This window comes from Vicugna pacos, chromosome 18, assembly GCF_048564905.1.
Source record: "Vicugna pacos chromosome 18, VicPac4, whole genome shotgun sequence".
NCBI classification, from domain to species: Eukaryota; Metazoa; Chordata; class Mammalia; order Artiodactyla; family Camelidae; genus Vicugna; species Vicugna pacos.
The window spans coordinates 33,785,320-33,797,070 of NC_133004.1; the positions used below are offsets into that span (position 1 = coordinate 33,785,320).

General features: G+C 46.3%; 1 protein-coding gene across 1 annotated transcript; it reads right to left on the reverse strand.

Moving 5' to 3' along the window:
- Positions 1-652: 652 nt before the first annotated feature.
- Positions 653-10,941, reverse strand: LOC107033300 (integrin alpha-X-like). Its single transcript, XM_072942150.1, has 5 exons — positions 10,918-10,941; positions 3,001-3,080; positions 2,827-2,910; positions 938-1,016; positions 653-826 (listed from the first exon to the last, which is right to left on the reverse strand). The coding sequence occupies exons 1-5, from the start codon at positions 10,939-10,941 to the stop codon at positions 653-655; spliced, it is 441 nt and encodes a 146-aa protein (XP_072798251.1).
- Positions 10,942-11,751: the final 810 nt, after the last annotated feature.

Genomic DNA, 11,751 nt, shown 5'->3' on the forward strand with positions numbered 1-11,751 from the left:
GATAACTCTAAAGACATGCTTATTTTAATTAAACCCAAAACCCTAAAGTAGCTTTTAATTTACTAAAGATTAATCCTAGATTATGAGAACTTGAAAAAGCATTTGGATCAGTTTCTCTTAAATTTTAATTCTTATAAGCACTTGTTTGTTTTCAAGACAATTAAATAGAATTCTTCTTATGAATTAATTTTAGCAATGTGATTCAAAGGTAGAAAATACTACACTTCTCTGCAGCATATGTAGACACACATGAACATACAGACAGAGGCAAACAGAGAACTTAGAAGATGATTTAAGGATTTCCTTGCCCCCATCCCCAAATTTCAAATGACCTTCCTCCTTCTGTTTTATTTCTGCTAAAAATTACCTTTCTGAGGTTTGTACTTTAACATTTTCAACTCAAAGCACAGGAAAGAATCTGAGTTATGAGACTGATAAGATACACAAGGAAGGTTTGGGGAACTGGTGAAAAGGAATAGGTGAATTTTGAATTGTCTCTGGAGCTGCATCTCTAGTCTTGTGAAGATTCATACGATAAGGACAGTTGTTTCTAATGTTTCAAAAAGTTGAATTGTAGCCTGGATGCTAGAGGGTAGATAGCCTCATTCACCTATATTGGAATCTTTTTTCTTTCCCTCTGGATACCTTTAGCTCAGAAGAGAAGGGCTAAGAAGAATTGGTTTTTTTCTATCAATCTCTGAATATCAGCTTCCAACTTGGACAAATTTCTGATCATAAAGTTATTAAATCCTTTCACCCGGTTCAGCTCCACGGGCACTGAGAAATCAATGCTGGCAGGCAGGTTCCCCTGTCCCAGGTTGTTCACCTGCATGGAGGGCAGTGAGGGCAAAGGTCATGCCAAACCCCACATCCCTCCCGAGTCTCTGGCTCCTGGGCCCCCCGCCCCGGCCCACGCTCCTCAGTCGCCCTCACTTGCCTGGTATCTGTGCTGGGCCCTGCGGCTGTCCTTCTCCTCTGAGGCCGAGAAGTTGAGGTACTTGGTGGACTCTTCATGGCTGGGGAGAGGAGGGGAATGGGTGGATGTGGGGTTCCATTAGGGCCCCCTGAGGAGGCTCTGGCTGGGAGCTTAACAGAACACGGGTCAGTGGCCCTTGGGCTGCTCTGGAACGAGGTCTGTGGCTGACGTGGGGTAACGGGAGGTTTAGGGAGCAGGGCTGGGCTTCCAGCTGGGCGCAAAGTGCTTGCAGAGGCTGCCCACGGAGGAAGCTGGATGGGCACGGGGACACGGCAAAGGTTTGGGGAGACTCAGGCTGATGCTGTGGACAGAGGTCTCCTGGACCCATTCCTGTCTCGTCTCCCACAGGCCTTATTTCCCTGGCTGCTCTGGGCTTGGGGCCACGAGGTGAGGGAGGGCCCAACACAGACTCTTCTCTGGGTCTCAGTGTAACCGCACCTCCAGAGGCCTTCCTAGGCCCATCTGGAGGCCCAGCGGCCAGCCTGGCCCCTCACCCCATGGCTGGTCTCACTTCCGCCCCTCCACGCTCCACTCCTTGGGTACCAGTCCTGTGCCTGCACCGTCCAAATTCTAGACCCCGACTCCTACTCTGAAGTCTCCTCCCTCCTTTGTGAGCGGCTCCCCCAAAACATCCCAGCCTTGTCCTGGGGGGTCCCTTTGAGTGCCCCCACCCTCAGACTCACAACTGCAGAGTACAACCAGGCTGTTGGGCCACACACACCGAGACTTGGCGTGTTGTGCTTGTGGGCCCCCTGCAAGCAAGTGTGAGACCCTCAGGCGACCCAGCAAGGGAGCTCCGAGCTTGCTCCTGCGGGGCTGCCGAGAGCCCCCGCGTGCGGGTGTGAATGAGGGTGGGAGACTCTGGGCGGGAGGAGGAAACCCAAAGAGGCGTGTGGGCAGATCTAGCAGGGAAGGTTCCCAGGCCAAGCCACCTGGGCCCGTTTCACGTCACGAGTACACGGATCTCACAAAGGCAGGGGGTTACGTCTGGTGTTGATGGCACATGTTAGGGAGGGCACAGTAAGTCTCTGTTGAATGTGAAATGAATTTACAGAAAGTAACCACAGCACTGTGGCTGGAACATATGATGCTAGGAAGGTATTTGTTGAAGGAAGGTATCTGCTCAAGCCCTTAACTTGACTCCTTAGTGTCAAAAAGCCGGTCTACCCCTCCCCGGGCAGCGTTTTAAGGCCTTTTCCTTCCATCCAGCTTTTGCCTGATTCCCAGCCTCTGCCACAAGCAGGTCGTTTCCTGCATCCTTCCCATGGAGACTGGGTCAAGGAGGAGGGGTGGTTCTGAAAGCCCTGCAGGGTGAGACTCTGTTCCTTGCAACGAGCAATTGTCCTGCCCAAGGTCTACACCCAACGTCACGGAGCCCTCAGTGTTTAGCGGAGGTCTCCCCTGACAGCAGGCCCTAGCGCCCACCCCGCCTTGGAAACTCACACAACCTCAGGGTTCAGAACCACAGGGAGGCCCTTGATGAGACTCTGCCTGTGATCAGGGTAACCTTGCTCCCCAAGTGAGGCTGTAAGAACCTTGAAGACAGGGACACGTCTCATACGTCTAGGGAATCCTGGACAATCGTGAGGCTTTTAAGAAAGGCTTCTGAGAACTGTAGCCTCTATGAAATGTAGGATGTAATGGGGACAATGTGACAATTCTTGTTATCATCAATAGCCCACGATAAACACTGGATTGATCAGTGAGTGCTGCTAGCAGCAGCATCGCCCAATTGAAAAGGTGGCGGTGAAACTTAAATATGGCAGGTGGCCAGCTGCTGCAGAGACTGAGGATTGCCTGGGCCCCACAGAGTGACAGGGGAGGACCCTTCTGAGGTCGTGGTGTGGCACCTGCTGATCACGGTGTAGACAGCGTACTTGACCGGGAGCTCCAGCTGGAAGGTGGTCTTGCTTGTCCTGGGGGTGTTATTCTCACTGGAAAAAGAGGAGTCTCCCAGTTGGCAAGTGCCCCAGGGGAGGAGGCTGGGCGGGAGGGGGTGATGCCCTAGGCCTGGTCCAGCTCACCTGCTCACATTGGCGGTCAGAAGCAGCCGGTCTCCCAGCATGGCCGTGGGGGAGACATCAAAGGTGGCCATGAAGGTGATCTGAGGAAGAGGTAGGAACAGGGGGGAGGTCACTGGGGAGTGAGACAGGGTAAGTGCAGGGGAGTTAGGGGTGGGCAGAAGCAAGGCTGACTTGAGCCTCATTTACTTAATTTAATCATTCCAATCTTAGCCTGTCCTACCCAGACACACAATTCTTTTCCAAAGATTCCTCTTTCATAAATCCTTTTTGAAACCAAAAACACATCTTACTCTTCTTGCCATTATCCTTTAATCACAGAATTTTTTAACCCTTAGAAATCTTTAAATTTTAGTGAAAGCTAAAAAGTAAACAATTATGGACTGTCTTACATTAACATTCTGTGGATTGGCAGACATAAACATTTTTCATCATTTCTAGAAATATGTGCTCTCTCACAGAAAATTTCTCAGCACCAAGCCATGTTTACTGAAAGACCCAAATATCTGCAGTTTGTTTGTAAAATGAAGACAAAAGTAGAGAAACTTGTGTTCAGTAATTAATGTTTCAGTATTTTATCTTTTTGGGGAATGATCTAGATATTGAAAGACTATGCATCATTTAGCTTAATTTAGCATATTTTTAAGATTTCAGGTTACCAAAAAGATTTGGAGAAACTATTTTATAAGTGTACCTAGAAACTTTTTATTTTGCTTACATCCATTTATTTGTTTTCAACAATTGTATTTAGATCACTTATGAAAATTTTATCTTACCAAGTTATTTTTCTTGTTGACACATTTTGCTTGCAAGTTTATTTTGTTAATAAACCCAAGTGGAATGAAAGTTGTATATCTGCCTTATACTCAATGTTGATAACTCTAAAGATAGGCTTGTTTTAATTAAAACAACAACCTTAAACTAGCTTTGATTTACTAAAGATTTGTCTTAGATCATGTGAACTTGAAAAGCCTTTGGGTTATTTTCTGTTAAATTTTCACTCATGTAAGTCCTTTTCTGGTTTTAAGCCAATTAAATAGAGCTCTTTTACAAATTAAATTTAGTAATACCATTTGGAGGTGAAAAATAAGACACCTCTACAACACAAAAAGAGAGACTCACATGAACACACAGTAAACTTTAAAGATCTAATTGGCTTTCTTGAACGCTTCATGAACCAGGCAGCACCCTATCCAGCAAATCTCTGAGGTGTTGTACAAAATGGGAGGCTTTAATAAGCAGAAAATGGATTATTTCATCTTCCTTTGGAGGATGAAAATGACCCTTGTGGCAGATTACATCATTGGCACTGCCTAGAAAATTCCAGACTGACTGGCTAAAACTATATCCCTGAGGGAGGTTGTAAGTGTAAAGTTTAAGTAGTAAGTGGTTGTTCGCTAATGTGGGGTTTACACAAGTAGACTCCATTTGGGGCCTGCTGTTTCTTAACACCCTGCACAATTTTCCCCTTGGGGCCATGGCTTTGAGGCCAGTGGTTAAGTTCAGACTCACCTAAATCTGAGCTTGGTTTAGCATCATTGCCCAACTCAGCACTTTCTTTTAATTTTGTTTTAGCAATTATGGACAATAATCATCACGGGATTGTATGTTTAGCATGCTTATTACTTTGCATTTCTGTATAGATCCAATAGCCAGCTCCTTGGGAGGCAGGCGACTACTGGTTTTAAACTGTATTCGTAAGTTTTATCTTTAGTAAGAGATTGCAGCATGGCTGAAGTTCATAGGATGGGTGCCATTCAGGGATCAAACGTTTGTGTCATTCTCTGCCCTTTTACCCTTTCTCTTCTTAAACCACGTTTCCATGAGCCAGGGCTGTACTAGTAAACCCCATTCCTGACACCAGTGAATGTTTTGAGCATCCCAGTTCCAAGCTATGGATTGTGTTTGGGGTTTTCACCACCACCAAGCAATTTCCCAATACTGGCTGGGTGTTCTACAATTCAACTTAGTTCTGACATTATCTATCCAGAGATAGTATCAGACTCCATAGGGTAAGGTCTCAGTTCTACAAGACTGTCTCCCATCCCCACTTCAGACACCAATTGGAAGCCCACATTATCACCTGTGTTTCTGACTGACTACAGATTGGAGGTTTCGGTGACCTCCCTCCTTTGATTCCATTAATTTGCTAGAGCAGCTCATAGAACTCAGAGAAGCATTTTACTTACTAGATGACCAGTTTATTATAAAAGGCAGAACTCAGACAGGTAGATGGAAGGAATACAAGGAAGTTCCATGCCCTTTACAAGACCGCCACTCCACTCTCTGAACCCTGTCCGTTAGGGTTTTTATGGAGGCTTCATTACACAAGCTGATTGATTCTATTGTTGGCCATTGGTGAATGAACTTCCCTTCTCTCCTCCCAGGAGGTTGGGGGTGGGGAGCTGAAAGTTCCAAATCTCTAATCAGGTGGTTGGCTCTGCTGGTCACCAGCCCCTATACTTAGTTTCTTTCCAAAAGTCACTTCATTAGCATAACAAAAGACACTTTTATCATCTCATGACTTAGGAAATTCTAACAGTTTTAGGAGTTCTGTTCCATGTACAGGACAAAGATCAATTATATATTTTTTATTATAAATAACAATATCAGAAGCTTTAAAATATTTACCGAGAGTTGGTGCTTCTTCTAAGTGTGGAAGCCCCATTAAGTGCCCTGAGGATGCCCAGAGCTGAGAAACCTCACTCACACCAACTGCTGGAGGAGTCAGAGCCTCAGCGCTGTTAGCACTGGGCTTGAGAGAAAGACCATTTCCTGGCTGTGTGTGATTTTCACAAGTATTTAAATATCTTTTTGCAGTTAGCCCTTATTCTTTAAAAATGAGTGGGAAACAACACTTCTGCTGACATAAGTGATAATACAATTGAAGCAAAGTTGGAAATCTTTACAGTTGCTGAAACAGCCAAAATTTAGTTAGCCTCAAGCCGTGCTTGTGAAGGGAAGTCCAAAATTCAAGATGATGTATGAAATGTGATCTCATTCAAGATCGTTTCTAAAAGATGAGGTGTGGTGAAGATGGAGGAAATGAAGCGATCTTTAAATTTTGGGGTTAAGGAGAATCGTCAAAAAATCATTCTCTGATTCCAAACACAGAGAGAAGTTCACAGATCCACAGAACTGATGACAGGGTGCTGTTTGCTACTGACCCCTTAGTACAAGATGGAGAAGGCTGTTGTTCAACTTGGCCTTGACAGCCTTTGCCGGAAGTGGGTAAGTCAGCCTAAGTCAGCAATCACAGTCTTCCACCCAGTTCCCTGCAGGAGACTCACTCATGCCCTTCCCAACGTTTAATTAATTTCTTCTGTCTCTTAAGTATCAGCTCAAGTAAATGAAGCTAAAATTTTTGTTTAGGAAGCCATTTTATATTGCCTATACAGGAGTACCCCCTTATCCATGGGAGATATGTTCCAGGACCCCCAGTGGATGCCTGAAACCTTGGATGGTACTGAACCCTATCTACACTATGGTTTTCCTATACCTTCGCACCTATGATAAAATTTAATTTATAAATTAGGCTCAGTAAGAGATTAACAACAATAACTGATAATAAAATAGAGCAATTTAAACAGTTTACTATAATAAAAGTTACATGGATGCGATCCCACTCTCCCTCTCTCTCAAAATATCTTATTATACAAATTTAATGCCTTTTGCATCTTAACTAAGCACTTATCCTGCATTGTGGCCATAACTTTTGCAGTTTGAGGTGCAACAGTAGAACTAACACAAATTTCTTTTTCCTTCTTCATGGTTTCACAAATAGAAGATTTGTTCTGATCATAGATCTTAACAAACTCAACATGTGATTTTTTTTCCCCTTTCCTTACTAAGCTGAGAACGCTCATCTTTTCATTTACAGGGAGCACTTTACAGCTTCTCTTCGGCTTATCTGAATTGCCAGTGTCACTGCTCTTGTGCTCTGGGGCCATTATGAAGTAAACTAAAGGTCACTTGAACACAAGCACTGGGATTCATCGACAGTCCATTTGATAATGGAGCTGGTTACTGAGTGGCTAACAGGGAGGGGGTGGGGGGGTGGGGGGCGAGATAACTGTGGACAAAGGGGTGAGTCATGTCAACACGTCAAGTGTGAGCTTGAGTAGATGGTGGGAGATTTCGTCACGCTCCTCAGAAAGGTGCACAATTGAAAACTTAGGAATTGTTCATGTCTGAAATTTCCTATTTAATATTTTCATGGAAATTGAAACCAAGGATACAGGGGGAAGGATACTACTGTGCTTGACATTTAATCTACACTTTGAGGGTTTTATATATCTGACAGAGACATACTTAAAATAATGTGCCAGCCACAGTTAGGGATTTTTGTCATGTATTTTAGCTTTCTAAGTCTATTCTTCAGCTTTTGTATCCTTCTACTGGGGCCTTTTTGCATGCTTTTGAAAGACATTCATTTATGCTTAAATATAGAATATTTAGAACACACAGAAAATTAGAGAATTAACAATTCCTCTCCCCGATTTAACAAATGTTAAACTATTAGGCGTTGAATGCTAAATTTAACACATGTTGGAAGTTCCCACCCCATCCGAACACTCTTTTGATCACTCTTCTGATTTCTACCTCCACAGATTAGTTTCCCTTGTTCATACGAAAGGACTCGTGTCTAATGCAAGCCAGTGTCTGGCTTCTTTCACTGATGACAAAGGTGAAATTCATCTCCATTGCTGCGTATACCCGTAGTCTGTTCTCTTGTATTGCTGGCTAGTCATTGTATGAATTTACGATCCATTGCATGAGTTTACCAGCTTGGTTGTGCGTTCTCCTCTTGATGGGATCTGCTTTCTGAAGCGACACCCGCGCCCACACACATACCGTCTGAGGCAGTGAGTGGTCTGCTCCTCTCTGGGCTCACATCCAAGCAGGGGTGTGACGGACGAAGGACAGAACTAGCACCGTGTTAGAACTGTCTCCCTCATTCTGTTCGGCTTATGTATTCTATTACTCTAGCCCTGCACACGAAGAGTAAAATGTTAAAGAAATATTGCCTGTGCCCAAGTAGCTCATTAAGTTCCCTGAAGAAGGTTCCCATCCTCTGGTCCAAGCTGGTTATGGCTGCCACTTGTCCTCGATAAGTTTGCTTTCAGCCCAGAAAACTTTTTGGTAAGCAGAGATAAGAATGGTAGAGTAAAAATACCTGTTAACAACTTGAAGTTTTTGCAAGAGCCTTGTGATCCAGCCTATGTGAGCAGCCCCTGAAGGCCAGGTGTTTCCAAGACGTCTACAGCCCCCTTTTACCCTTTAATCTTGAACCCTCCCACTTCCTCTTTCCCTTAACATAAAAGAAGCTTGAATTTTATTCCAAGTTAAGATGGTTCCTTAGGACGTTAGTCCACCATCTTCTCCATCTGCTGGCTTTCTGAATAAAGTTGCTATTCCTTGCCCCAAACACCTTGTCTCTCGACTTGCTGGCCTGTCATGCATCGAGCAGTATGAGCTTGGACTCGGTCAAAAATGCGGCCTTTCATCTCTCCTTTCTGCCCCTTCCACTCATAGGCAGCCTGATTCCTGAGGCCCCAGAGAGCTACCAGGACTGCCTAGGCTGGTCTCGAGGGCTGGGGAGTGAGTGGTCTTCTGGGACAGCCAGATCCTGGAGAAGGAAGCCAGCGCCCTGGAGGTGGTGGCGGTGAGAGTATGGGGGCTTTTCACCAAGGTGTCTTTGGCCTCTTGCCCCATCTTTCTGTAATTAACAAGTACCTCCTCACTGAGCCTTCCTCTTGCTACGTCAAGCCCTGAGTCGTTATTCTAACTACCCCCAAGCCACTGAGCACCCTCCAGTGCTCTGCAGCCTGGCCCTCCTCTTCTCTGATGCGCTGCTTGGCAAAGGCCTTTGGAGTTGTGCTCCTCCTGGGTGGTGAGTGGGGGCCCTCGGGGCTGGGAGAAGCCTTGGGGCAGTCTCTGTCTGGTAGGGTAGGCTGGGGGCTGGTCAGCTCCTTCAGCTCTTAAGAGGAACTGAAGGAAGGAGAGAGAACTCGTGTCCAGTCTGGCATGGAGGGAGGAACAGTCTGGAATCTGGGGAGGGGCGAGAGCTGAGCAAAGGTGAGGGAGATGGGCTCGTGGTTTATGCTTGGTGGACAGTGAGCTGCTCTCCACATCCCCCATGGCCTCCCTCCCATGGAGGCCCTGGTGTGGGTATTGTGAGTTGAGGGGCATCTGTCCCAGCGTCCTTGGGAAGGGAAGGCCAGGGAAGCCGCCAGGGAGGGGGACAGGCTGCCAGTGCCTCCTTGGTCCTGTGTATCCCCCCAAGTCTTGATTTCTGGTAGGCTGTCCCTCTACTGCCAAGAGAAGAGCCCAGAGGTCAAAAACTGTATCAGGATCACATTCATGTGTCATTTAAAAATCAGTTGTGTGTCTGTTAAAAATCAGATTTCACACAAAAATCCAGATTTTTTTACTTCTCTTGAGAAATGGAAAGATCCGGCAGCTCTGGGTCCTGGAGCCTGAGAATAACTGTTCCCTTTACCTGGTGCTCACTCCCACCCACACCACTCATCGATGTCACCTGCCTGGCTCCAGAGGCTTCTGAGTTTGGGACCCTTGGTATCCTGCCACTTGGCAGACCAGAGGGGCTGCTTTTAGACTCAGGAACAGATCACTTTTCATGAGAAAAGCATGGCTTATGAGGCTCCCCTGCATGTGGCCATAGTAGGGGTCCCAGCATCCTAAACATCTGGCCTCTTCCCAGAATCCCAGGGTTCAGGTGTCTGGACCGTCCCTGTCACTGAAGCCTGACCTCCTTAAAGCTTCCCTACTCCTGGGGTTGGAGCCAACTCCTCAATCCAGAGACAGCTGGGAATTCTAGGAGGAAGGGGGAGAAATGGGGAGTGCTTGGGTGGTCGGGGCAGGGGAGTCGGAAAAGACCCTTGAAATGGAGGGGGTCTTCCCCTAAGGCTTTCTAGCTCAGCCCCCCAGAAGGGGAGTGTGATGAGTCAAGGATCAGAAGAGTGAGCTGGAATCCCAGCTGTGCCAGTGACTTGCTGTGTGGTTCTGAGCCGGTCAACAAATACTAAAGTCACCTGCGAAGGGCCAGGCACTGTACCAGGCACCAGGACAAGGCAGATGTAGTTCTCGCCCTCCTAGAGCCTGGCACCAAGGGTGGGCGACATGGGAAACACATAAGGACAAATAATTAATCATAGACTTCTAAGTCTATGTTCCCCAACCTGGACCTTAGGGTCTCTGCATAATAAGGAGATGAAACGGGACAGCTTTTTGTTTTTGCTTTTTTAAAGGAGGTACTAGGGACGGAACCCAGGCCCTCGGGCATGATGTGCATGCTAAGCGTGCGCTCTGCCACTGGGCTGTTTGTCACCTTCCCCCACACCAGCAGGACCATTTCTAAGTGGGATGACTATATGCTCTGGTTTGCCTGGGGCAGTCCCAGTGTCCCTGGTGTAATTGTTAATGGTGCCCCTTTCACTCTGAGAAGGTCCCAGTTTAGACAATAAGTTGTAAGGTCACTTGATCTTTAAGGGACATACCAGGAGGTGACTGGCCTAATTTCAAATTGTGGATGTCCTTTCAAGTGTCCTTAAGGGGGCATTTCTGTGGATGGCTGTCCTTTGCATTGTCGTTCAATTGTTTTTGAGAGAGAGTGAGAGACAGGAACCACAAAGATGGCAGTCAGGAAGCAAAGGAGAAGGACAGAATGTCTTTCCCTCGGGCAGGTAGGGAACGAAAGCCTTGCCCGGCTTTCCTGGTCTTACGAGTCTGCGCTGGCCCTGTGAGCATCCCCGTGTATGAAGGAGTGTGACACTAAACGGCAAATAGGAAACATGAGGACAGGTAGAGGGAGGGGCTGCAGAAGAAAGGCAAAACTTTTTCCCCAAGAACAAGAGGCTCCCCACTTTTTATTTTGACCAAGACTGGCAAATTCTGTACCTGGTCCTGCTTCCAGACGCGCATGTTCTCAGGTCCCAGAGAAAGTGAGTTGAAGTCACAGTGTGATAACTAAAACATAACCAAAGTCTGGGAGGCACAGGGAGGGAGGGATCAAACCTAGGAGGGAATTCCAGGAAGACTTCAAAGAGGAGGTGGCATTGGCAATGAGCCTGAGAGCACAGGGAGTTGCATTTGGCTGATAAGGAACGTACAGAGGTCATTGAGTTCTAAATGTACATCCCTCCTTCTTCACCGAGCTGGCAGACTGGGGACACAGAAGCAAGTACAGGCACCGGAGTTGCATTTTTTATTTGTTTTGAAATATAATACATACACTGAAATGCGTAAATCCAAAAGGTGCAACTCAATGAATTTTCCATGTGTGTGCCCAGGTAACCACCCCCTAGACCAAGACGTAGAACATCTGTGGTCCCCGCTCCCCTTGGTTCCCTTGGGCCCCTCCTGATCACACAACACCTAATAAATCCGAAGATAGCCACTGTCCCACTTCCATCACTGTCAATTTGTGTTCAGGCCCTATTTTTCGGAAAATGAATATAAAACTATTGATTGACCACAGTTCACCAGTAATCACAATCAAGCAAATACTATATATTGGATGACATTCTGATTGTTACAAATATACTGGTTTTCCTGGTCTCCGTTGAGTCATAACACAAATACGAATAGATTAAGCCTATATGTAAGGAATGGACTGGGGTAAAGAAAGCCATGCAGATCAGTAGTTTAAGACCACAAGTTCACCCTCCCATTTATGCCAACAGGTCCCAAACTGCTACATCTCCAGCCACCTGATTCCGTTTCATCAGCAAG

Excerpts from the sequence above, each read along its gene's own strand:
- LOC107033300 (XM_072942150.1), bottom strand. The coding sequence starts at position 10,941 with ATGCGCGTCTGGAAGCAGGACCAG. Across the intron at positions 2,911-3,000 it reads CTGACCGCCAATGTGAGCAG|TGAGAATAACACCCCCAGGA; the intron begins GTGAGCTGGACC and ends CTCTTTTTCCAG. Across the intron at positions 827-937 it reads GGGCCCAGCACAGATACCAG|GTGAACAACCTGGGACAGGG; the intron begins GCAAGTGAGGGC and ends CCCTCCATGCAG.